A 27,413-nucleotide genomic window follows, 5' to 3' on the forward strand; every position below is an offset into this window, starting at 1 on the left:
CAAACGTCCTCCTGCCACACTGACCAGCCACACACAGGCCTGACCACCACACCACACCACCAACCACGTCCGACACTCAACATTTCTAAACAGAAGCAAATTAGGCGAATAAAAAGTACCGAATTGCCAAAAAAGAAGAAAAAAATTAATGTTCATTGGAAACTTACCTTGTTGATAACTGCCATGATATGAACGGACCTCAGTGGTGTAACGGTTATCGTCCCTGATGGTCAAGCATTCACGGGCCGCGCCAGGTCGAGCACTGAGGTTCGAATCGTGGTTCCAGCATTCAATCCACAGTCAACTCATCAACTCAAGTTATTCATCCATCCTTAGGAGTTGGTCGATGAAATGGTTACCTGGCTCAGGCTAGGGTATATGAACAAACATGCGACCTAGGTGATAACGAGTGATAATTACCTCCTTAACTACCGACATGCTTACGTTGCAGCATCAAGAGCAGAGAACCACTTCTGTAAGTGATTTTAGAACAATTTCCACAGTGTTCCTTGTTCAAACGTAACAACCTCTCCATAACGAGTGCGTAGTGTACGTGCAATATTTACTAGGAAGTCCTTCATATCTAGACAGTGTAGCATATCAAACATAAAGACTAGAGGAGGAGTAGACATTTGCATGCATGATATATACACTAGTGGATGCTTAATGTACACGTAATACTGACTGGAGCAGAAATCGAAGAGCAGAGCAAATCGTAGGCGAGACCAACATAGCAGGCCGGCCAGCTGGAGGAACTAGTGTAAGGCAAGAGTAAAGTGAGACTGGGTTGACGTTAACTGGTTGTTTGATAATAGGCAGTTCCCACCGTGGGTGGAGTTGCCAATTTGTTCCTGAATTTATTCTACAATTTTTTCCCCCCATCATTTTGAAACGTCTAGCACTCTAACAGTCCAGTTCTGAGACTTTGGTAATGCAAGCAACAAATTTTGCACACAGGTGGAACGCGCGTTAGAAGTTTTACCTCTCATGACCACAGCAGATTTCCCCTATGAAAAAAAATGGTCGCCGTTTTTCACAACAGTTGTAATCCAGTATTACTTTTACGAAGGTTAAGTCGATCACGAACAATCGTGGGATCGAAACTTTACGTGTAATTTCCACTCGACCGACACACGTGAAATGAAGAGACGACACAAGATGTGCCACACGTCTGTGTTGATTTCGCCTTCAAGGAAGCAACGATGTTATATCACACGAGGCGCTTGTTTGCATGGGCGAGGTAATCAACTCTGTACACATGATTATGCGTCTCCCAACCAACATTAGTTCTACTTTTCACACGTCAGACTGTGGCACACTCGCCATCACAACCACACATGACGACACATCACCTCTTACCTGCTGCTGCACCGGAGGAAGTCTCCACGAGAGCCTGGTAGAACTGTTGAGCACATGTCCCATCCAGATGTGTCCCGTCCATCGCCTCTCACCTGGAGGTGTTAGCCTGGGAGTAGCAATCATCATCTGGGCCCAGCTGTGTATGAAGACTTATCAGTGCATTAGATGAGTGTGGCCTTCGTTAGAGAGAGAGAGAGAGAGAGAGAGAGAGAGAGAGAGAGAGAGAGAGAGAGAGAGAGAGAGAGAGAGAGAGAGAGAGAGAGAGAGAGAGATAGTGTGGCCTTCGTTAGAGAGAAACAATTAGTGTGGCCTTCGTTTGAGAGGAATAGTTAGTGTGACCCTCGTGAGAGAGACAGTTAGTGTGGCTTTCGTTAGAGAGAGAGACAGTTAGTGTGGCCTTCGTTAGAGTTAGTTAGTGTGGCCTTCGTTAGAGAGAGTTAGTAAGGCCTTCGTCAGAGAGAGAGACAGTGTGGCATTCGTTAGAGAAACATAGTGTGGCCTTCGTTAGAGAGAAATATATAGTCTGGCATTCGTTAGAGAGAGACAGTTAGTGTGGCCTTCGCTAGAGAAACATAGAGTGGCCTTCGTTAGAGAGAGACAGTTAGTGTGGCCTTCGTTAGAGAGAGACAGTTAGTGTGGTCTTCGTAGAGAGAGACAGTTAGTGTTGGCGATCTTGCTCGACCAACAGGAGTGTTGAACATAAACAACCGTGAGAGGATGAAAGGTTACTCACCTGTGACTTGATGTATGGGCCACCTCAGACCATAGCCACCAGCGACACGGTGTTTTCATGTGGACTCCATCTGCAACATAGTCTCGACGGACAATATGTGTAGCTCTAGTGGGATGAGTACCATCAGCGCTCGCAACAAGTCCACATCATTCTCCTGCAGGAGAAGCATCAACATCTTGGTTGGTCACGAGCGCTGCATCACGCCCTCGGCTGTGGGGCTTGTGTGTCCTGAAAGCTGACCCAGGTTCGATCGCCTCAGCTTGGATGAGTGAGCGCGTCTCGTACTTTCAGACCCACGCTCATCCAGATTCCTGCCATATACATGTGGTGCTATGGTTGACAATGATAATATCTAGTTCATTTGATTTTTGTAATACATTCCATGTGGCACTGTCAAAAACACAGTAACGCTATGCTTTCCACGCTTTACATGTTGATATACAGAACGAAGCGTTTTGATATATTTTCCTGGATGTCGCTGTGTATCGTTCTGTTCCCTCATTCGGCGATGACCTTACCAAGATGGGAAAGGTATGTGGTACTATTGGTGGGATCAAGAAACTTTCCTGAGTTACCATACAATTCATCTTGCTATCGTCTGCTATTTGTGATAGTGAAAATTTTGAGTTTTGTCTGAATAAAAGTGAGTACTTATCATTCATGTTAGAAAAAGGAATATATCATAAAAGTGAGTACTTATCATTCATGTTAGAAAAAGGAATATATCATAAAAGTGAGTACTTAACATTCATGTTAGAAAAAGGAATATATCATAAAACTGAAATGAAATATGCAACAGTGTAAGATTACTGACAACATCTGACATAGATCTAAACCTTATATATGAGGAAAAAAAAAATGCACATAATACTTCTCTGTCGTCACTGTGTTTCATGCGGACGCTGGCTAGAACATCCGCATTCCATTTTCTACAAGAACTCGTTGACGATCGCAATGCTCGCAACAGCCATATACGACTCCACGTCTGATTCAGTTACACAGGTTTCGAATCCGTATCCGTATCTTCTGAATATTCATGGTCATCAAATTCGGCATCTGATAAGGGATGAACCCTGCATTGGCTGGGATTCGATCCCACAACCTTCGGCATGAAGAGCGAGCATTTTACCACTGAGCCATCGTCGTTTTCGTCGATTTATAATGCAACGCAGCAGATATTACCTTCAGCGGGGCAAGAATTGCACGGTGAGCTTAACCGTAATATAATTCGTTAGCGAATATTTTGGGAAATGGCTGCCGTTACGGGGGAAAGCAGAGATCTGGTCTACAGATGAAGAGATGGACCCCAGGCCAGTACCACACTCCTGCTGTCATGGTTGTACCATTATAGTCACAATACCACTAACGTATCTCGCATGTGTGTTGGCCTACAGCAGGATTCGCTCTTGTCTCATTATTGCTTATATACGAGAAATTAAGAATCTTATGTTACTCTGTAGTGCAATACTGTAATTTCCTTTTAGGAGATGATCTTATATTCCGGTATTCTTCTGTAATCAAAGCTGCGATTAATTCTAGATTCCATTCTTTATCTAGACCAAGTTCACATACTCTAAGATTGTTTGTTTATCTGATCTAAATATATTTTAGCCTGACGATCGTCTGTGCTGAAATTACACCAACCTGTTAAAGTTAGGTTGACGTCAAGTATCCGGTCAATAAGCTGGGACTTTTTCTTAAATTTTAGACGTAAATTTTTCAGTCTGTTTTGGTAATTTGATAATGTATTCACATCACACCAACGATTACCTTCATGCTGTATATTACTGGCTCTATAATGCTATACGTCTCTGGCTCTATAATGCTATACGTAACTAGCACTATAATGCTATTCGTAACCGGCTCCATAATGCTATAAATAACTGGCTCTATAATGTTATACGTAACTAGCACTATAATGCTATACGTAACTGGCTCTATAATGCTATACGTAACTGGCACTATAATGCTATACGTAACTGGCTCTATAATGCTATACGTACCTAGCACTATAATGATATACGTAACTGGCTCTATAATGCTTTGGGAGTAAATTTACAGATTAACAATTTTATTATACGATCGAGCAGGTCTTCCTCGACGGCCGTCACTTGGACAGGTGTGGAGGACAGTGATGTCCTTTCTTCAGATGCCACAGGTCAATTCTGTAAATAATCTTTCCTCTGTTACACTTGTCAAACTTGTGCATCTTACAGACGAAGAACAGGATTTCATTTGGAATAAAACAACATATATTCACTGCTTGTATTTCATACGAAGAATATTCCACGATTACTCTCAATATAATGCTTAATACTATCACGTGGATATAATGTACAGGTACATACAGTTAACTAGTTAGTTATGTAACATGACGACCCTCTTCTATGGGGCTACATCAGCAGCTTGGAGGTAGCACTCCACACAGGAGAAGGGTAAGGTCTTCACAGTAGTATACTCCTTTCCATCCACTAACGATGGCGTAAACATGAAGAAAGAGCCTTCCCACTCGCGCTTCTTTTTCCAACCTTCTTCAGTCACTTCTTACACGAACTACCATTACACCTCTAACAAACCACAACATGAAGGTCTTCTCATACGCAGACCACCTCACAGTCAGGTCACAACACCCCGACTCCATGGCAGCAACAGCAACTGGGACAATGGCTCACCCTGAACAGAATGTCTGCACGTGTACAGACGTCTAGAATCATTATCACTGGACGGATACGAACCCAGCGAACACCTCCAGTCACCTGCTGTGGATAGTCACCCCGACTGGACAAAACACTCCTCGCGCCAGTAACAGAAACACAGAAAGAACACATACACTGAATGCCCTCAGAACACTAATTGGCACCAGATCTGGACAAGAAAGATAATCCCTGAACATCTTCTACAAACATTTCACTCTAAACTGTACCGATCTAGGTCGTCTAACCTTTCAAAAGCATCACACAGCTGCAAACCTCGCAAAAAAGGAGTACTGAGAACAGTCACTGGCTGTCAAGCAACAACAACACTTAAGACACCTTCACAATGAAACAAAGATCCTACCATGACAATCCCACCTCAATATGCTGGGCACTCGCTTCTTCACAACAGCACGAGATCTCTCCCACCCAAACCACTTCGTGACTAACCATCAAAATACCTCATGCTTCAGCAACCTCTACTGCCAGGTCCACACCACCCCTGACAAAGACAACAGTAACAAAACACATACATTGAAATGACCCAGAAATCAATGAAAGAACCGTCCTTCCACCTTAATCTTAAAGATCACCCGTCAAACACACACTCATCTGAAACCACATTCCCTAGACATACATGAGTTACTAGCTTTCTATCTACACTTGGAACGTCATTCATTCCGACAGCACTATAAACATCGATGAAACATATCCCAAGATCCTTATTCCCACAACTACCATATTGAGGACACTGAACACTTACTGCTCAATCAGGCCGCTCTCTCCCTACATATACTCACACATCACTATATGACCTATCGTTTCGCCATGTAGACAGGGAACAAGGAGCAGCGGGAGACCAAATGGGAGGTGAAAGGACGAAGCGAAAGAGATTTTGAGCGATCAAGGCCTGAACATGCAGGAGGGTGAAAGGCGTGCAGGGAATAAAGTGAATTGGAACAATGTGGTATACTGCGGTTGACGTGCTGTCAATAGACTAAACACAGGCATATGAAGCTGCCGGGAGAAGCCGCGGAAAGCTCTGTAGGGCCTGCTTGTGCATCGATCAAGTTTTGATGCATTATACACGGCAGCTTAAGAATGGATGAGAGCGAATGCGGCCTTTCTTCGTCAGTTCATGGCGCTAACGCGGGAAACGGCGAACAAGATCAATTTGTTGGATTGTGTTTTAGCAAGACGAATTTATTGGCTAACCATTTTAACCCACAGGGTATTACGATTTAAAGGCACTTAAGTTTTTAAGGGGTCGGCAAAATTCATATCACATTTCGTTTACGCACAATTACCACACAAGAAATTAACATCATGTTGTTTTTGAGACATTGTTCAATGGCAACAACAACAGACATTTGTATTTCTGATGTTTCCTCAACTAAATTCCATTCATGATGACTACAAATATACAACTTTCTATTTACACACAGGTGCACACGTCATTAAAAATGTACATAACGCAATTGAACATTCCAGCTCCTCAAGGTGTATCATATATAAAGAACTCAACCCAGGTTTGTCTGTACATGACGTATACACTAACAAACATCTGATACCAGAGTCCAACCCATTTACGCGCTTCCGTGTAAGCGGCCACAGTTTAAGTGTTGAAACAGGTCGCTGGAATAGAAGGGGACGTGGCCGCATACCTTTTGAAGAAGGTGTGTGTATATTGTGGTGGAGGTATACAAACTGAGAGACATGTGACTGAAAATTGTTCTTTGACACAGAACATCAGACATATGTATAACTTCATAAGATTAGAGGACCTTTTTGCACCTGATTTTCCCCATGATACATGTTGTGAAATAATTTTCCAGATATTAGAAATGTATGATTAAATAACTTTTAAGATAATATTCTGTGGACTACATTATCAACATTAAAAGTGGATTTAGTGATTATTGTTACTTTAGATTTAACGTTTCATTGTATCTATATATGCTTAATGTCAATCTTATCTTGTTGTGGTCAATAAACTATCTATCTATCTATCTGTGTGTGAGTGTGTGTGTGTGTGTGTGAGTGTCTGGGTGTGTGTATCATGTAGACACTGTTATGTAGGTCTGGCAGCGCCGGTACACCCATGTGTGTATGTGTGGGTCTAGTCCATGTACAGGTGGTAGTAGAGCAGCGCCCCCAGAGCCAGGGCGAGGAGGTGCGTCGTCAGGAGCGCCAGGTGGTGCAGCAGGCCACGACCCTCCCCACGGTCGCGGTGTGACGTCATCACCTTCATCTTCCCCTCCGTGTAGGGCGGGAACCGCGCCCTGCCGGCACACAGGGGCAATGCACGGTTATCATGGGCACTGGCAGGGTGATGGGAGGATGCTGGGCAGACGAGTGGAAGGGGGATTATCTGGGGAGACGAGTGGAAGGGGGATTATCTGGGGAGACGAGTGGAAGGGGGTTATCTGGGGAGACGAGTGGAAGGGGGTTATCTGGGGAGACGAGTGGAAGGGGGTTATCTGGGGAGACGAGTGGAAGGGGGTTATCTGGGGAGACGAGTGGAAGGGGGATTATCTTGGGAGACGAGTGGAAGGGGATTATCTGAGGAGACTAGTGGAAGGCAGTTTATCTGGGGAGACGAGTGGAAGAGAGATAATCTGGAGAGACGAGTGGAAGGGGATTATCTGGGGAGACAGAGTGGAAGAGGATTATATGGGGAGACGAGTGGAAGAGGATTATCTGGGGAGACGAGTGGAAGAGGATTATCTGGGGAGACGAGTGGAAGGGGATTATCTGAGGAGACTAGTGGAAGGCAGTTTATCTGGGGAGAAGGGTGGAAAGGGATTATCTGGGGAGACGAGTGGAGGGAGATTATCTGGGGAGACGAGGGGAAGGGGGATTATCCGGGGAGATGAGTGGAAGTGGATTATCTGGGGAGACAAGTGGAAGGGGATTATCTGAGGAGACGAGTGGAAGGCAGTTTATCTGGGGAGACGAGTGGAAGAGAGATAATCTGGAGAGACGAGTGGAAGGGGATTATCTGGGGAGACAGAGTGGAAGAGGATTATATGGGGAGACGAGTGGAAGAGGATTATCTGGGGAGACGAGTGGAAGAGAGATAATCTGGAGAGACGAGTGGAAGGGGATTATCTGGGGAGACGAGTGGAAGGGGGTTTATCTGGGGAGTCGAGTGGAAGGGGATTATCTGGGGTGACGAGTGGAAGAGAGATAATCTGGAGAGACGTGTGGAAGAGAGATAATCTGGAGAGACGAGTGGAAGGGGATTATCTGGGGAGACGAGAGGAAGAGGGATTATCTGGGGAGATGAGTGGAAGGGGATTATCTGGGGAGACAAGTGGGAGGGGATTACCTGGGGAGACGAGTAGAAGGGGGTTTATCTGGGGAGACTAGTGGAAGGAGATTATCTGGAGAGACGAGTGGAAGGGGATTATCTGGAGAGACGTGTGGAAGAGAGATAATCTGGAGAGACGAGTGGAAGGGGATTATCTGGGGTGACGAGTGGAAGAGAGATAATCTGGAGAGACGAGTGGAAGGGGATTATCTGGGGAGACGAGTAGAAGGGGGTTTATCTGGGGAGACTAGTGGAAGGGGATTATCTGGAGAGACGAGTGGAAGGGGATTATCTGGAGAGACGAGTGGAAGGGGATTATCTGGGGAGACGAGTAGAAGGGGGTTTATCTGGGGAGACTAGTGGAAGGGGATTATCTGGAGAGACGAGTGGAAGGGGATATCTGGAGAGACGAGTGGAAGGGGATTATCTGGGGAGACGAGTGGTAGAGGAATTATTTTATGGAGGCAAATGTAGCATATTTTTCTTGGAAACGAGTGGAAGGGAATCATTCTGGGGTGACAAATATGGGGATTATTCTGGGGAGGCAAGTGTAAGGGACTACCCTGGGGAGACTAGTTTAGGGGGATTATTCTGGCACATAATCGTAAGAGAATAATTCTGGGGAGACAAGTGCAGGGGATTATTCTGGGGAGATTAATGTAGGGGATTATCATGAGGAGACACATAGGGATATAATTCTGGGGAGACAAGTGTAGGGGGGATTATTCTGGAGAGATAACTGCAGTGACTGATTCTGGGAATAGGCAAGGGGATTATTCTGGGGGAAGAAGGGGTGTCTCTGGGGGAGAAATACGGGGGGGGGATTTCTCTGGGGAGAGATGGGGGCGGCATCTGGTGATGACCCTGGAAATACAAACGCTGGGAGATTTCTTCTGGTGGAATGGGAGGATTACTCTTGGAGATTACACCGGTGATTACTGTGGCTGATACGTGTGGAGGGAATAACTGAGGGAGTCCAGGAGAACAGATGGAGAGGCCAGGTCACATGATGATCCAGCGACAATCTATATAGATGGAGGCAGGACAGTGGAGCGGAAGGCTCCCTCACACTCACCACTCACGCCAACACATCATCCGGCAGGATACAGCTATGCAGGATGACCACGCAGGTCACACAGAGAGAGAGAGAGAGAGAGAGAGAGAGAGAGAGAGAGAGAGAGAGAGAGAGAGAGAGAGAGAGAGAGAGAGAGAGAGAGAGAGAGAGAGAGAGAGAGAGAGAGAGAACACTAACATGGTAAGTTTCGAGGAAAGAACGAAGAGGAAACACATTCGGATCTCATGTCAACCGGAAGGCAATCTGGGAGGATGTATTCCCCTGGGGGAGAAAGTGTTTCCCTAGGAAGGATGTATTCCCCTGAGAAGGATGTATCACCGTGAGGAGGATGTATTCCCCTACAGTGCCGGTTGTTCAAGGCACGTTACTGGGATGTGGCTTTTCCCACAGACTCACACACACACACACAACGTCACTGTGGTTGATATAATAATAGTAAGGTATTCATCCAGCTGTTATCTAAATGCTCCGATGGTCATCTCATCATCTGGTGACAGTGTTCATTCCCGTGTTCTCTTGCTCTGCTGCGTCATGCATCACACCAGTGGTTCACGCTGGTGCATCTCAGTATAACGTAAAGTAGTCGTCTTGTGTTATACTGTCGAAATGAGGAAAGTGAAAACTTTTATGTCTCCTTTTCTCGATGCAAGTTACTTTAGTTCTGTGGATCTATCCCCATTAAGAATTAGTTTTGTTGTCTCCCTTTGTACTTGTAGATTGGGATGGCTTGATCTGGGCGTTTTAAAGTTAGCCTTTTTTTTTTTTTACAATTTGGATTGTCTAGCTCTTCATCAAACCTTACATTTGGATTGCTTTATCATGTGCAACTGGACATGTCATACATATTTTTTTGTCATTACTGATAACCATCATTCTAATGTGATATTCTTTTGTACTTATGAAAATTTCTCACCGAACATTTCTTGAGTGTATTTAATGGTATCATCAAACGAAATTCATCCCTTTGCCATTACCCTGAATCTGCCACAGTATTGACCACTGCATGTTTGCTTACCTCTCTGTGACTCACCAAACTGTCTTCTTTTGTCTTGGGTTGTAATTTCTATTTCGTGTCGCTGGCAAAGTCTGAGACATTCTTCGTGGGTCTTACTCCCCAAATGATCAATCCGGATGATAGAAAACACAAAGGGTTCCAAGACTGAGCCTTGTGGTACCACACTTGTCACGCCCAGCTTGTCGCCTGGCTCCTCTTATAATACCACTTGTTTTCTCTCCTCAGGGAAATATCAAACATTCAGGGGAAATACCCAAAGCTGGTGTTATCAATACATATTTTTTCTTGGTCCATGTAAAGCAGGAAATAATTCTAATGAAGTACATAAATGTAATTTCTGTCTATACAGGTAACATCGCGACGATTACTATAGCTTAGTATTTTGTGTTATGATGTATATCTGTGTGACCAATCTAATCTCTCTCTGAGAAGGTACTTATGGCAGGGCGAGAATTGGTAACAAGGTCATATCTTGATCTGGTTCCTCCGTCATGCCTTGATCCGGTCGTACCGTCACTCCTCATCTCGTACCTATTGTAACCTCCTCTCTTCTGGTAAGTTATGACCTTCTTCAGTACATTACAGACTGCCGAGGGTCAGATTCAACTTTAGATAAGACGTTTGCAATTTTCCGCTTCCAGTATCAGGGTCAAGTTTATCTGGAACGCCAGTTTTTCGCTGGCATTGTACGAAAATCTTAACTCTGTTTTAAAGTCGACCTCTTCTGCATAAAGAACCTGCCAGACAGGTTTCCGTCCGAGGACCGAGCATTCCAAGGGACGGGAGGCCGCTAAGGAATCTGACTCGCCTTCCATAAAACTGGAGATGCTATTCCAGGAGCAGTTTAACTGCCGGCCCCGGAGGCTAGCTCTTATCTGGCCTTAGATTACAATCTTATCGTCCAGTTACCTTCAACAGCTCATGATGACACTGACGTCTCATTATTTATATCATTATCTTTTTTACAGAATGTGTCGTTCCCCTCACCGTAGACAGGGTGGTAAGCGTAGAGTTCCTCCACCAGAGTAAAGTATCGTGATGTGTAGCATGTGAGGACCTGCCTCAAGAACCCCTTCCAGGTCACAAGCTTTCCCACTGGTTGGCCTAATGTTCCACATCAATTTGTTCTCTGCTTATGACTGAATTGATGGATCATTCCATAGTTGTCTTGGTCTTCCAGTCTTCTATTTAAGACCACATGAAATATATATGTCAAATGCTTGGCTTGGTCCTCTCGAAGCGTCTGAACGAAAGGAGTCTGTTTTGTATCTCTTGTCTATATCTAGTGTGAGAAACGTGATGTTCCGTTGTTACCACATCTCTACATAACACCTATAATATCCATATCTTCTTACTGCCAGAATGAAGCCATAAACGCTCACGTTTGCTTCCCTGATCTTATTCTCTAAACTCTGCTTCGATACTCGTGTCTCGTTGCAACAAAAATGGTTCTAAGATGATTCTGTCAATACGTAATTCAACCTTTCTGGAAAGCTTTTACCTTTTATCAACAAATAAAATGTTTGGTTGTGATTCAATCAGATTGCTATATCATCCATCTCCAATTTTCTCCTTATATAATTTGATATCAGACTTGAAGGATATCTAAAAACAGTGACTCTAATGTGTTCTGCTCTCAACTCTCTTGGTCCTTGCCTGCCAATAGTCATACGATTCGCTTCCTTACTGCTTATCATCAGACCAAAGTACTTCAGTCAGTTTTCCCACTCATGTATCATCTCTTCAAGACTGTCCGTCATCAGAGATCACTTCGACCTTCCTTCCCGAAGCTGTGTCGCTTTGACCAGGACTCTGCCTGCGTGAATGAGAAACACAGCTGGAGACAATGTAGTTCCCTGTTTTCCACAAGCATTCGACTCGAACCTCATCCTCACACTACCTACACAGTTTGCTGGGTTAGCCTGACTGCAGGAGTTTTGGTGGAACACCTACGTTTTCTAAGACATTCCAGGAGATATCCGTGGGTAACAAGTCCAAAGGGGAATGTATCCTCCTTAGGGGAATACATCTTCCTCAAGGGAATACATCCTCCTCAAGGGAATACATCTTCCTCAGGGGAATACATCCTCCTCAAGAGAATACATCTTCTCAGGGGAATACGTCCTCCTTAGGGGAATACATTGTCCCAGATTGTCTTCCGGTTAACATGAGATCAGCTGGGAAACCCTCCCCTTGTATTTCAGTTTCTACAAGTTGGAAGAAGGAGCCAAGCCGAGGAGTACTCATCTTCCTCGATGGCTTAGGCTGAAGTTGAAAGTGAGTGGATGTAACCAAGATGAGAAGGAAAGATGAGTCAAACTAAGCTCAAGGGTAAAGGGAAAGAATGGTTTGAGATAAAATTGAGGGATTGATTTGGAAAAAGCAAAGGTGGAGGTGGCATTTTTGCTGAAGTTCTGGGAACCTGTGAAGGAGGGTGGGTGAAAATGAGAAAGGATTACGAGAGGTGGGTGAATTCTAGCGCTTATGGACCTGGTAGCGAGAGGAGTGAGGGAGAGAGGCGAACGTTCTGGGAGTGGCTGAGTGAGTGCAACGGCAATTTGACTGTAAGTGTGTGTGATGTGGCAGTCGAGGGTATAATTGCGGGGGGGGGGGGGTGCCGAGCCTATTGTGGACGACAGTGGTACCTGGGAATACCTGGTTAAAAGAGAGGAACGTACATGAATATACGGGGGTAAGTGGGGTTAATGGTAAAAATTGTGCCCGAACTGGTAGGCGTGTTATAGAGAGACTCTTAGGTGTATATGGGCTGAGAGAGGCATCTGGGGTCAATTCTAATCACTAGCGGGTGGAGATGAGGTGTGAAGGTTTGTAGAGGCTTTAGGAAAAGAGAAAATCATATGTGTGGGAGAGAGGTTATACAAATAAGTGAGCCTGGGAGACAAGGTTGTGTGAGGAGACGAGAGGTTGGGTGGAGATGGGAAAGGCAAACGAACCTAGTGGAGTGGGCGAGGAAGAGGAGGTATTTAGGGAATCAGTGCTTACATTTGCAAGAGATATGTGTGACATGGTAGGATGCAGGCATGTGAGGAAGGGTAGTGAGGGCTAGGATGAGGAGGAGGCTAAGTTAGAGAAAGATACCGGAGAGATGTATGAGGATTACCGGCAGGGAGGGAATGCCAGCAATTGAGAAATGTCTAAGATGAAGCAGCAGGAAGTCAGGAGGAATGTGCAGGGCTGAAAAAAGAAGAGAAAAAATATGGGTTGACACAGTATCGGCAAACTTCAGGGAGAATATGAAATTGTGTGAGGAGGACATGAAAAATGGGAGCAGGAGTGAAGTGAGCAGATGGAAAACTTGGAATAAGCAAAGAGGAAGTCAAGAGGAGCTGAAGTTTGTCTCGAAGCCCTGTTCAAATAAGTCAGATAATATGGTGTCAGGTGCAGGGTGTTTGGAACGTAGTGGTATGCGAAGCGAGAGAGTCATGGCAAGTGGTTTGGTGAAAAGGGAAGAGGTGGTGAAAGCCTTGCACAAAATGAAGTGTAGCAAGTGGATGGGAATGTACTTGAACTTCAAAGAGGATGATTAACAATGTCGTTGAGTGCTTAATTAAGGCTTTCGATATATCTCAAGATGAACTATCTAGGGATTAAGATATGCCTGTATAGTAACAATGTGTAAAAGGCAAGGGAAACAAAACTGAATGTTCAAATTGCTGAGACATAAGATCTTGTGCCATATCTGGTTAGTTCTATGGAAGAATGGTGAATGAGAGATCGACAGCATGCACAGAGCAAGAACTGGGGAGGAAAGGATGTTTGGATCAGTTGTTTAATTCATAGATTCTGTGAGAAAAATACTTAAAGAAGCGCGTGCGCGAGGAGAGGAGGGCTAGTTGTTGCTGTTGAAGGTGAGTCTGCGGCAGGAGCGAGTGATGTCACCATGTCTATCTAACCTATTTATGGATGGGATGGCGAGGGAGTTGAACGCCAGGGTCTTAGAGTGAGGGACAGGTATGCGGTCTGTTCGGGTTGAAAGGGCCTGGAGGGTGAGTCAGTTGCTGTTTGCTGATGTCACGTTTCTAGTGGCAGATTCGAATAAGAAACTGCAGAAGCTTCTTTCTAAGTTTAAGAGAGTTTGTGAAAGTAGGAAGGTCAGAAGAAATGTGATAAAACAAAGCTACCAACTTCAAATAAGGAGAAGGACAGGTTATTCGAGTGTGAGTTTGAATGGAGAGAACCACGAAGAACAGGACTGTTTTCAATGCCTGGGAGTGGATATGACACAGGAGGGAGCCACGGGAGTTAAAGTGAACTATAGGGTGGGTGAGGAGGCTAAGGTCCTGGGTGCACTGAGGAGCGTGTGGAAAGAGTTCACTGTCTGAGGGAGGCAAAGATAGGTATGTCTGACGGTAAAGTAGTCCCGACGGCGATGCATGGGTATGAGGGCGTGGGTCATACATAAAGACGCATGGAGGAGGCTGTTGGAAACGAAATGTATGAGGACAATATATGATCGCGTAATAAATGGTAGAGTGAGAGTTGTGGCAGGCAGAACAGTATGTTTGAGAGAGACAAAGAGGGTGCGTTGGAGCAGGTCGATGTATGGATAGGGTGAATGAGGAGAGGACGACTAAGAGGGTATGTGTGATAGAAATGGTTAGGACAAGAAAAAGGGGGAAGAACGAACTGGGGATGGAAGTGAGTGAAAGACATTATAAGTGATCGGGGGCTGAACATGCAGGATAGAAAGAACTGGTGCGATGTGGTATACAGGGGGAGACGTGCTGTTACCGGGATAAACCAAGGTTTATAAAGAGGTCAGGGGAAAGCACAGAAACGTCTGCGTGTTATGGTTGTGGGTAGGGGAACTTGGTTTCAGTGAATTACACAAGACAGATAAGGTGGGTAGATGTGAGCGAACGAGGTCGTTTTTAGACCGTTCCTAACTCTACTTCACTATGCAAGAAACGGCAAACAAGCCCCCCCCCCCCTCTCTCTCTCTCTCTCTCTCTCTTTCTTCCCTTGAAGTCACTTCTATCCTTTTGAGGCTCCCGCAACACTCAGGAAGCTGGCCACGTCCACCGTCAGGACTAAAAACGATAAAGTATTGCTATGTTGTGCGAGAGTGTATATGCAGAGAGCGCAGTACAACTGAATAGTGCTCGATGTCTTCTTTATGACAGTTGCATCGAGGGCATGAAGGGTCATGGGATATGATGAAACGGTGTTTGTAATGTTGTAGTGATGGGTGACGTCCAGGGCGTGTATATATGTGGTGGATTCGAGTTTAAGACTTGAGTTGGGAGGTCGATTGTTCAGAGCTTGCCAGGTTATTTCAGTGTGTCTGTGTTTTGTTTATGTTGGATTTGTTGATGGTCGAGGGATCTGTGAAGTGTGAAGCAGACATAAGCATTTCATTTCTCCCTGTAGGTTGGTGGTGTGGGTGGGAGGGTCTGGTGTTGTTGCACACAAGCGAGTGGAACGCTTATGTTGAGGTGGGACTGTACTGGGAAGATCTTTGTTCCATTGTGAAGGTGTTTTATTTTTTTGCTACTCGGAAGCCAGTGACTGTTTTGAGTGTATCATTTTGCGTAGTTTGCAGCTGTTGTATCTGTTTTTGAGAGGGTGGATGACCAAGCAGGCAGGGATCAGTTTCAAGTGGAGTAGATGAATTGTTTGTGAAGAACGTATCATCAGACCTTCGAACACTCACCTGAGGACCTTCTCGATGATGGGGTTGTAGGTCCGCGCGAGACAGGCCTTCTTGTGGGTGAAGGTGTCGAAGGTGTACCTGCCGTGGTAGGAGCCCATCCCACTGCCGCCGACGCCGCCGAAGGGGAGCTCCTTGTCTGTGGGAGAGGACTGAGGTAGTGAGTGAGGAAGTTACTCCCAGTAGCTGCTATGATGGCAAGAAGGAGCACACGGTTAACCACACGTCAGAGTTGGGAACCTGGATGACTTAGTTTGTCTTTCCATATGACTGGACAAGAAGGGTTTCCATAATACATAGGCACTTCGAAAACACAGTGGAATACGTACCTAAACTTAAATCATCATAATAGCCGCAGCTTAGATATGAAGACAGAAGTTAAGAGACAATGACTTTCAAAGACTTAAGGAAGGTAATTACGGCAGGTTATTGTGGTTATAGTGTAAGGTATCAATTGTTAGATTTTTATATTAGGACGTAAACGACCAGCTTGATGTAGGTCGTGGCCTGTCTGGCTTGTACGTGTGACTGAATCACTTTTTCTCCCTGTCATCCTCCTCTTCCCTGTCCCTTCTCTCCACCAATTTCTCTTTCTTTCTCGGACAACATAACGTATTCTTTATCATGCAGATCTCTTCTCTCATGCACGTCCTTTCTCATTCACCTTCACTCATGCGCAACTCCTTCCTTACAAGTTCCCTCTCATCCTTCTTATCCTCTCTCATGCCCGTCCTCTTCATCATGCACGTTCTCTCTCTCTCATATCCCTTTCCTTTCAGGTACATCTCAGCGTCATGCATATCTTTCAAGCCCGTCTCTCATACCCGCTCCTTCTCATTTCCGTCCCCTGTCACGTACGTCATGCAGGTTCCTTCTTAGGCGCACTTTCGCTCTCGCATCTCTGCGTCTTCTCTCTCCAGACATGAACGGCTCTCTTTCTCTAAGAAAGCCTCCCCTTGCCGACTGACGCTCCAGCTCCTAGGCGAACTTCCCCCCCCCCCCCCCCCTCTCTCTCTCTCTCTCTCTCTCTCTCTCTCTCTCTCTCTCTCTCTCTCTCTCTTATACGTCATTCTTGTATTGTTATCATGATTCTACACACACACACACACACACATCGGCCTCCGTTGCGCTGTAGTTAGCTGCTGACCATGAATTAGCACGTGGTCGCCAGGGGGTCGGGCCCGCACAGGTTCTAATCCTATACAGAGCTGTCGACACTCGGGGCTGGCGATAGATGGGTACCTGGCTCAGGCTGTGTGGTGTGTGTGTGTGTGTTGTGTGTGTGTGTGTGTGTGTGTGTGTGTGTGTACATAAAGACATGGTACATATATACAAGGTTGAGACGAGACACTACGACACAATCACACACGTCAGGACGTCACGTGCGATGCAAAACGAGTTCCTGTAATGCTTGGCGTCATCATGTGGTTTTGAGGGGGGAGGTAAAATGAGCAGTGAGGAAACAAGATCTCAAGGAGAAAATATATTCACGCCACCATCACGACTCAGACTGAATAACACAAAGTAAATTGCCCTTCCTTGATGTGATGATACTAAGGGAATCTCATCACTTATCCTTCATCTTCCACAGGATACCTACCTATGATGGAAGTTCCCTTCACTAATTCTTCTGTACATGTTCACTGTGTAAGAGTAGTTATGTCTGTGTGTTTTTAAGAACGTTGTGTATATATGATCCCACAAGTCTAGAAGGTGAATGTAATTACCTACAATGTACTTTTAGGAATTGATATTACCCCCAGTGGTGTGTGAGCAAGGCTTACTGGACAGCCAAGAAGAAATCTCATACATCTAATAAGAACAATGTAGAAAAGGACGATAGATCTAAACATTCGATGTTACACGAGTCATCAAATTCTGTTAATGTATGGCAATAGCATAAAAAAGAAAACTATTTTTGATGTTGTCTTCTAATATAAGAACACTATTATGAAGACTTTCATCACAAATGGGCCCAATTATCAGAAAACTGGAATTGTTCATACTATTAAATGTACGCCATGTAAGGATGTATACAGTGGCCAGGCGGGGCAAACATAAAAGCTGAAAGATGTTATTGGGAGAGGCAGTCAGTCAGTAAGCAGAGGTGACCACAGCAGTGCTCCAGATAAACATTCCTATGAAAACGATGACCCGTGTAGACCTTTACAGCCCAGGTATATATAGTGTGTACCCTTCATCATCGAATAATGTTACTCATGTCACTCAATCTGTCTTAACTGCTACTACTAATAACTTGTTCCCAGGGAAATCTAAAGCATTTCCCATCATAAGCCAAATCATTATGAATGAACTATCAAGACAAAATGGCGAAAAAGAGAGAATATAATGAACACACATCTCGCTACTCAAGGCAACCACCTTCCCCCACACCACCTAACCGCTCATGGCCACACCCTGGCACCCTCATTCCCCCTTGCTCCCTTAAACAGTTACTTAATTCTTAGTTTCTACTCAGACGTGGCAGTAAGAGGGTCTGTCGTGTGCGTGTCTGTGTTGTGTGTTGAAACATAGTGAAGTGTATATACACCTGATGAGGAGGTATTTCTTTCGTGCAACATGTTGTGTATTGTAAAGTTTCAATAAACCATTACAACACATGAATTGCGAATACATATTATTTTTCATTATTATACTTAGTCGCTGTTTCTCGCGTTAGCGCTAGGTAGCGCCAGGAAACCGACGAAGAATGGCACATCCACTCATATACACAAATATATACATAAACGCCCATTCACGCACATATACATACATATACATATCAACAAATACATACACATGTGCATATTCCTACTTGCTTGCCTTCATCCATTCCTGTCGATAATATATATATATATATATATATATATATATATATATATATATATATATATATATATATATATATATATTTCTGATTTCTATGAGTTTTGGCGAACCAAAACATTTTTCCAGAAGTTTCTCAATACACAAAGGTGAGTGTGGCGTGGCACTTACTGCCGAAATGGAAGATGGTGTCGTTAAGGGTGATGCCTCCACACGACACCTGCTGCACGAACGCCTCCATGACCTCCTCCTCCCGGCTGAAGACATAGAGCGCCAGCGGCCTCTCACTCCTGCAGGAGAACACCAGACCAGGTCTTCCTTCAGTGGGACACGAGGGAACGAAGAGCAAGAAAGACAGATGCTCCTCAGTCATGAAACCTACCACTCCCGTCTTCAAGATGTGCCTTTCTGTCTGCCTGTCTGTCTGCTTGTCTGCCTGTCTGTCTGCCTGTCTGTCTGTCTGTCTGCCTGTCTGTCTGTCTGTCTGTCTGCTTGTCTGTCTGTCTGTTTGCTTGTCTGTCTGCTTGTCTGTCTGTCTGTCTGCCTGTCTGTCTGCCTGTCCGTTTGTCTGTTTGTTTGTCTGTCTGTCTGTCTCTGTCTATATCTGTCTGTCTGCTTGTAGTGCTCTGGGGGAATTAAATCCTTATTCCAAGCGGACGCAACACACACATGCCTTTATCCTGTCACTATTGGGCATCCATAAGGAACGAACACATTCTTTTCTTTGCAGTAAACATCGCTGCTGGACGTGTGGCATCTCAGGTCACTCTGGGGTCAGGACTGACGACACCAAGAATGCTGCCCTTCAGTAATTCTTATCTAAGTATAATTCAAGTATGTACCAACTACTAGAGGTAACTGTAACGGGGGTTGGTAATTGTGACGAGTGACGGTAACTGTGACAAGTAATGGTAACTGTGGAAATTGATGTTAATTGGCACAAAACTGGATGGTAATTGTAACAAGTGATGGTAACTATGACAAATGATGGTAACAGTTGCCATTCATGTTAACCTTGACAAGTAATGGTAATTGTGGAAATGGATGGTGACTGACACAAGATTGGGGTGGTAACTGTGACAGGAGGTGGTAACTGTGGCAGATGACGGTAACTGTGACAACTGACGGTAATTGTGACAAGTGATAATAATCTTGAAATAAAAGAATTTGATGGTAATCGATACAAGTGATGGTAACTGTAACAAATAATGGTAACAGTGACAAATAATGAGAGCTGTGACAAGTGATGGTAACTGTGACAAGCCCTGGTAACTGTGGTAAGCCCCGTCACACTTCCAGCACTACATGCAGCTTTTACACGTGTCCAGTAACACCTCATACACGACAGTACGGTCCATGAGTATGACAAAATCCGACCCTTGGGTATGATGGCTTGGCTTTTGGACTGATGTGTAAGGACTGAATCACAGGCCACACGATCATGCATACGGGTCGTAGCGTCGTGCTCAAGGGTATGTTATCACCTCTGGCTGTTGGTAGTGGTGTTAATAAGACTTTAGAAAGTAGTCCTTCAAAATGGTCATGGCAGTAACCTTTATGGAAGTGATCGTCTCTAGAGAAGGTAGACATATAAAGTGCATCGTGTATAGCTATTCTCATGATCCCACATGTTATCGACAGAAGTAGACAGTAGCTGTAGAAGACAGCTGACTGGCCGAGTGATGGTCATGTTGAAGCTACCGCGAGTCCCACTATGACAGAAGAGGTGGACGGCTCAGGAGAAGCGTCTCAACATATCTTAACGACATCAATAATGGTCTGAACCCAGATGGGAGGGAGGATACTTGGGGAACAGTGGCTTAACGAACCTCTTATTGATGAAGGCGATGGCCTCAGCGTGGGTCTTGACGTTGATGAAGGGCAGGATGGGTCCGAAGATCTCCTCCTGCATAATGGCGCTGTCCTTGGCTACGTCTACCAGGAGCGTTGGCTCCACCCACAGGTCGCTCCTGTCGCATCTTCCACCGACCGCCACCGTGCCACACTCCAAGTAGCTCTCGAGCCGTCTGCAGGACACAAAGACATTTTAAGCAGTTGTGAAGATATAAAGTTTGTTGTACCGAGTGATCAATATATAATCTTGGAAAAGCCATGATCATTTCAGTGTATTTACCTATTGGCATTAGCTCTCTGTCTCTGCTGTTTTCCCTAAGAAATTTGATTCAACAATCCACTCGATAAAACGTAATAATAAGACACATCTTAGTTGCTGGAAAAGAACAGATATTCTAGTATACGATGTTTGATGTACGGGGTGCACTAAGAACTGGTGGAAAAATATTCAGACAACAAACTATGAATGCTTACACACTGGAAGGGACTCCACTGCATAAGACTGGCAGTGTTAAACCTCGAAATAATGCCTACTGTTCCTTTGTCTACTGCTAACAAAACCTAAAGGAACCTTGGAGGACCAAAACAAAAGCATTGTTAGAAATGCTGGCGAATGCAGGAGGGTAACCTTCCAGCAGTGCTGCCCCAAGACACACACTTCAAGGCTGACCCACTGTCCGTGAGAGCTGGTGGCACCCACAAGGTAACCTTCCAAGGACGTCGACCGAGTACTTACTTGACGTGTCTCTCAGACACGATCCTGGCCAGGTCGGGTGATTTCTGAGGGTCGTCGCCGTACCACTCGTGCAGTGCCGCCTTCGCCTTCTTGACGAACTGTTCTTGCACGTCCTCGGAGCACAGCACGTAGTCCGGGGCGATGCACGTCTGCCCCAGGTTGATCAGCTTCCCCCACAAGACCCGTCGCACGGCTAGGTCCATGTCCACAGTGTGGTCGATGTAACACGGGCTGGTTGGGAACGAAGTGGACACGGGGTCATCATGGAGGACACTTTAACTTGGGAGGGAGTCGAGTTAAAAGAGATCACACACAGTTGTGGAGAGGATACAAGGCAGTTAGAGAGAGAGAGAGAGATAGATTAAAGAAGATAACCCTGTCATGAGTAGGATGTCAGAAGTAAAATGATTTACTGGGGTCTGGAAGAGTCCTTTGGCCACTCATCTCAAAAGACATGATGAAGTAGGACCCTCACTTCGGATCCATCAATAATAATTTAGCCCCGAAAATGTAAAGTAAAAAAAGGAAAAGACTTTTTATTCCAGACACAAGTTGGCACCACATGTGAGAAAGCTGAAGTGTAAGACGTAAGGTGATGTAGTTATGTGATGTAGATTAGCATAGGACTCATATGACAGGATCCCTCAGCAGGTGGTGTAGGTATGGGTTACATTCAGGTGGCTACCAGGGTGACCTGATGCAAGGGTGGCACCAGCAGTGGTCTGGGCACTCGGCCGCACGGTTAACAGGGCAGTGCAGTTGGCGGTGGTGGTGTACTGGATCTCCAGGATGGTCCACAGTCGCATCTCCCACCATCAGGTACACGGCGAAAACGTGAAAGCAGGGGTGCGCTCAGCGAGACGACTCCTAGTGAACATTGGATACGCGATGACGCCATGGTATCTGTCTGTTTTTAAGTGAACACCCGCCCACCGGCCTGTCCCCAGACGACGGTCAAAGAAGAATTGAAGGAAATGAACTTCAAGTGACTGACTGACTCTTGGTGCAAGACGGGCGCTGCCGCCAGGGTAAGTAATGTCCTTTACGACAACGCTGCCAGTCGTAAGAATATCCACCTGCTCGCCATGCAGACTCAGCGTGCGAGGTTGGCTCCACATAACAAGACAGAACTTACTGGTTCCTGGTGTTGTGACTGGCGAAGGAGGTGTGGCTTTTGCGGCCTCTAAATTCTTCCTATAGTGTTTCTCGGTCACAGGCAGCAATCCTGGCTAGGGAGTCAACAAGGAGGGTCACTGGTCAGGATTCAATCCTTGGTGCGGGGCCGTCTGGCTCGAGATGACGGATTAGTCGCTTTGACAATCAGGTCAAATTTCACGTTTTGTCGTCACCGACATGTCACGTTGACCACAGTTTGCACAGGGGCAGCTACAGGACCACGTGACCAGGCTGAGGGTGCCAACGGTCACACAGTAATCGTGTGAAACAGGAGTTTTCCGAGTATGAAACAGTTTAGGTAACGGCGATAACACACAAACAGCCTACTTTCTGGGAGCAGAAACCAGAATAATGTCTTGAAAAGAGGGAGACACAACGTAAACCATGACGCAAGGCAAGTAGGCCAAGCTTTGCTGTCAGACTGGGAGAGATGATAAGTCGGACGGCTCCGGACTCGACTTTGTTAAGCACGTACGTATATAGAGTTAGAATCTCCTCCCCAGGTGTAAGGGAAGCACTCCACACAAGGATGAGTCAATTCTATACACAGTCGCAGCAACTGTTCATGAAAGTTGACTTCATCTATACGAGATTTCCAGTACCTCAAGAGGCCGACTTGGCTATTTGCGTAATAAAAGGGGTGACCAGAAGAGGTTCGGTGTTGTAGTGATGCTATGTCTGTATATTGTGCCGAGTGTTGGAACTGCAGAGCCATGAAAGGAGATGAGAAAGTTGTGAGGGGTTTAGAAAGAGAGAGAGAGAGAGAGAGAGAGAGAGAGAGAGAGAGAGAGAGAGAGAGAGAGAGAGAGAGAGAGAGAGAGATGGACAGGAACTGGGTTTCAGTGGCATTAAACTTTTTAAGTAGGTTGCGCCACCTGCACTGGAAAATCCTGTCCTACTTTATTAAGGCAGTTAAGGCGAAACGAGTCCAGGATCGAGCAAGAGAAGAAAGAGCGGATTTAAAAAGAAGTGGATGAATGCTGTGTTGAGTCGTCAGCGCATGAAGGAAAATTGTTAATAAAGCGAAAGACGAGCGTTACAGACACGACCGAACCTGAGGAACACCACTGTTGAAATGGGAAGAAGGAGAGGCTGATGCATCCAGAGCGAGGGAGACAGATCGAGCAGAGAGGAAGATCGATATGAAGGAACAGAGTGAGAGAAAGAAAACCTAAAAGACGGGGGAACTTGGGGACCAGACCTCGATGCCTCACTATGTCAAAAGATTTTGATATATTAACGGGTACAACACAGGAGTCTCCACGTCTCGTTGAGACGATAATCAGACATTAGGAAGACAGGAGAGGATATCACAAGGAGGACCTCGCCTTGCGGAAGACAGGAGAGGATATCACAAGGAGGACCTCACCTTGCGGAAGACAGGAGAAGATATCGCAAGGAGGACCTCGCCTTGCGGAAGACAGGAGAGGATATCACAAGGAGGACCTCGCCTTGCGGAAGCCACATCGATGATCAGAGAGAAGATTGTGATTGTGATTCAATAAGTTTACGAAAGTGGCCGTGTGTTGAGGACCAATTTAAAGACTTTGGGAAGCAGAAGTTTAAGTGAGGACAACAGGACGATCCGATCTTTGGGAAGAGCTGTACCAATGCTTGCCCTCAAGAGGAATGAAGAGTCTTGGTTTCTGAACTAAAACAGAAACGACAGTAAAGTGCAGACAGATGTTCAAAAGTTCACTTCTTCTAATCATGTGGATTGCCCTCAGGTCCATACACCTTGCTTGCATCGAGACACAGTAGCTTTTCGGACTGGAGAAAGACAGGTTGTAGGTGGGTATCAAGTTATATGTGACATTAACCATCTCTTGCCCACAGTCAATAACCACAACTGCATGTCATTTACAATACTTTAAACGCCCGAGTAACGTGACGTAACGGAGTTCCCAATGACACGGAACGCAAGGGAAGGTTTAAGATGTTCAGATTTGTTGTTCAGAAAGACGTTGCACCTCACACTCAGAGTCAGTACGTTAAACTCTGAGTTGGAGCTCTAGAGGCGTACTCGGCGCCTGTGTCTGGTTCATCCAGAGGAAAGGTTACCAGGGTAGACGGCTGGCTTCTGGATGTGATTACATATAGAACCTGGACATGCTACCAGCACAGGCGGGAACCTTGAGTACCCCAGCCTAAAATGGGTGACGTCGGTTCATTCCGCGTCAATGATGATGGTGAATGACACGATTAGTGTCACGTTTCCTTCCTTATTCCGTACACGTATTCTCGCTCATCTTATACTCCAGTTCTCGTTCGTCATGTAGCGCCACTGCTTCAACCGTTTTATGGTTGTACTTCAAATAGAAACAATTACTTCTAATGTTCTTGACAAAATACCTAAAACTTGTGAAACACTGCTTGAATTCGACCATTAAGCCAAAACAGAAAACAAATATGCTAGTTCATTCGGAAATATGAATGAAATTGAGTATAACAAAGAGAAGCGAAGGTATACTTGGAAAAGAAGCAGCTGAAAAGCTTCCAGTATTCCACACAGAGGATCTGAAACGGATAAGTAGAACACTGGAATGCCAGACTTTATAGAGCGTTAACTGACAGATCTGTTCACACACCTTTGAGATAAACATCAAGGCAGAATATTCAGATCCTTGTGAACTGTTTCTAGTTTTCTGAATCATAAGCTGCCCATGGAAAGCAACCAGGGGATACAGCTATCAAATAAAAATCACAGTCTTCTACAGTCATGCCGTAAGCTAAACCTATACTGTCACCCACTCACACTGTCTCATGCACAACCTCACCCACACTGTCATTGTCATGCACACACCCACACTAACCCTCTTACGCCAGCCTCAGCCACACCACATCCACTGCCTCACTACGAGAGACATTCTTATCCACTACAACGTTACTCACCCTGTCCGCAACCTCACACCACAGCACAGACACCACACTCCTCACCACCACTACCCCCACATACCACAGCACAGACACCACACTCCTCACCTCCACTACTCCCACATACCACCCTCACACCACAGCACAAAACACCACACTCCTGACCTCCACTACTCTCACATACCACCCTCACACCACAGCACAGACACCACACTCCTGACCTCCACTACTCCCACATACCACCCTCACACCACAGCACAAAACACCACACTCCTGACCTCCACTACTCCCACATACCACCCTCACACCACAGCACAAACACCACACTCCTGACCTCCACTACTCCCACATACCACCCTCACACCACAGCACAAAACACCACACTCCTGACCTCCACTACTCCCACATACCACCCTCACACCACAGACACCACACTCCTGACCTCCACTACTCCCACATACCACCTCACACCACAGCACAAAACACCACACTCCTGACCTCCACTACTCCCACATACCACCCTCACACCACAGCACAGACACCACACTCCTGACCTCCACTACTCCCACATACCACCCTCACACCACAGCACAAAACACCACACTCCTGACCTCCACTACTCCCACATACCACCCTCACACCACAGCACAAAACACCACACTCCTCACCTCCACTACTCCCACATACCACCCTCACACCACAGCACAGACACCACTCTCCTCACCATTACTGACCACAGACCACCCTCATATGACAGCACAGAGACCACTATATTCACCATTACTACCCCCACACCACCCTCACCCACCTCTTGCCGCCCAGTTCGAGGGTAGTGGGCGTGAGGAACCTGTTGGCGGCGTCCCTGACGATCTTGCCCACGGCGGTGGAGCCCGTGTAAAAGATATAGTCGAATCTCTGCTGGAGGAGCTGGGTCGTCTCCGACACGCCCCCGCACACCACTTGGTAACATTCCTGAGGTGGGCAGACTCAACGGTCAGAAGTACACCTGTGAAGCTGACATTGTCAGTAGATGTGACACGATTAAAAACATGCGCCAGTCGTGGCCATCTTGATTACATAGAAAATAAAGCGTGGAAAAGAACGCAGAGAACTTCTGGTGCTTGTAGACCTGAGTCTTTGAGGTGAAAAGTAGAGAGAGGAAAGGAAAATACGAAAGGAGGTGGAGCACTGCACACCGACGCTGTTCGAGAAAAGGAGGAAACGGTTAATCCTCGTGTGGCTGATCACATAGAATCTCTAGGAAGCAGCTGCTTCAGGAGAACATTAAAGGAGACAGACTGTTTGCTGGCGCATAACAGCAGATCATCAATCAAGAACATAGATGAAATATTCAGCAAGCTTTTCATATCCTACGTTCAGCCAGAAGCAATACATGCTTCAACAATTTGGTAACTGCATGTCAAGAAGGTCGAAAAACTCCACAGGAAGGCAACAAAAATGAACAAAGCCGAGTTACAGGGAGAGGCAAGAGGCCTGAAATTTGTCAACCATTGTAGGGAGGAGCTGATTACAACATTCAAGTCCATAAAATCAGTTTACCGTAGACAAACAACTGTTCTACAAAACATACGAGAATAGAACATGAAGCTGCTACACGAAATCAAGCGAGAAACTTGCAGGAAAAAGATGTAAAAAAAACATTACCATTATAGTGTAGGAGTAGTGGGTACATGAGGCACGAGACCGTGAAACTAGATAGCATTTGTATGATACAAGAAAGAGTTCAAGGGAAGGAGACCCATGAGTGTGAAAACTTTCTCCTCGTACAGTACAAAGAGGTAATTACACACACACACACACACACACACACACACACACGACAGAAGCAGACAGACAGGGACATGTACCAAAATTTATCATCTTTTGGAGGCAATACAGCAGGTCTACAGCACAGCCAGACATACAGTGGAAATAAGCGGGAGGGAGGACGTACGAAAGAGGCCCTGAAAGTAGCATTTCTTAAAAGTGTCATTTCACTATAACAAACTGTGCTGAAAGAAGAGGTTTAGAAGTGAGATGAATAAGGATCCAGACAACCAGGTGACTGATGCTAAGTATGGTATGTGG

The 27,413-nt window shown here is 45.6% G+C and overlaps 1 protein-coding gene and 1 long non-coding RNA gene across 6 annotated transcripts in view; both read right to left on the bottom strand.

Moving 5' to 3' along the window:
- The window catches only part of LOC139756005 (uncharacterized), a 205,027-nt gene extending 201,300 nt beyond the window's left edge, over positions 1 to 3,727 (bottom strand). Inside the window, exon 1 of one of the 2 annotated variants that reach the window (XR_011714240.1) lies at positions 1,360 to 3,727. This is a non-coding gene — a long non-coding RNA (uncharacterized lncRNA). The other variant, XR_011714241.1, reaches the window with a different exon arrangement.
- A 618-nt stretch (positions 3,728 to 4,345) lies between these two features.
- LOC139756006 (aldehyde dehydrogenase, dimeric NADP-preferring-like) overlaps positions 4,346 to 27,413 on the bottom strand; it is a 370,518-nt gene continuing 347,450 nt past the window's right edge. For all 4 annotated transcript variants that reach the window (XM_071674934.1, XM_071674937.1, XM_071674933.1 and 1 more), the window contains exons 5-10: positions 26,134 to 26,297; positions 21,276 to 21,506; positions 20,515 to 20,712; positions 18,857 to 18,975; positions 15,863 to 15,998; positions 4,346 to 7,067 (exon numbers count right to left, since the gene is read on the bottom strand). In XM_071674934.1, coding sequence (XP_071531035.1) covers positions 6,905 to 7,067; positions 15,863 to 15,998; positions 18,857 to 18,975; positions 20,515 to 20,712; positions 21,276 to 21,506; positions 26,134 to 26,297 — 1,011 coding nt within the window. In that variant the 3' untranslated portion in view covers positions 4,346 to 6,904. The remainder of the gene's footprint in view (positions 7,068 to 15,862; positions 15,999 to 18,856; positions 18,976 to 20,514; positions 20,713 to 21,275; positions 21,507 to 26,133; positions 26,298 to 27,413) is intronic.

The sequence above is a fragment of the Panulirus ornatus genome, chromosome 20 (genome assembly GCF_036320965.1).
Source record: "Panulirus ornatus isolate Po-2019 chromosome 20, ASM3632096v1, whole genome shotgun sequence".
Lineage (NCBI taxonomy): Eukaryota > Metazoa > Arthropoda > Malacostraca > Decapoda > Palinuridae > Panulirus > Panulirus ornatus.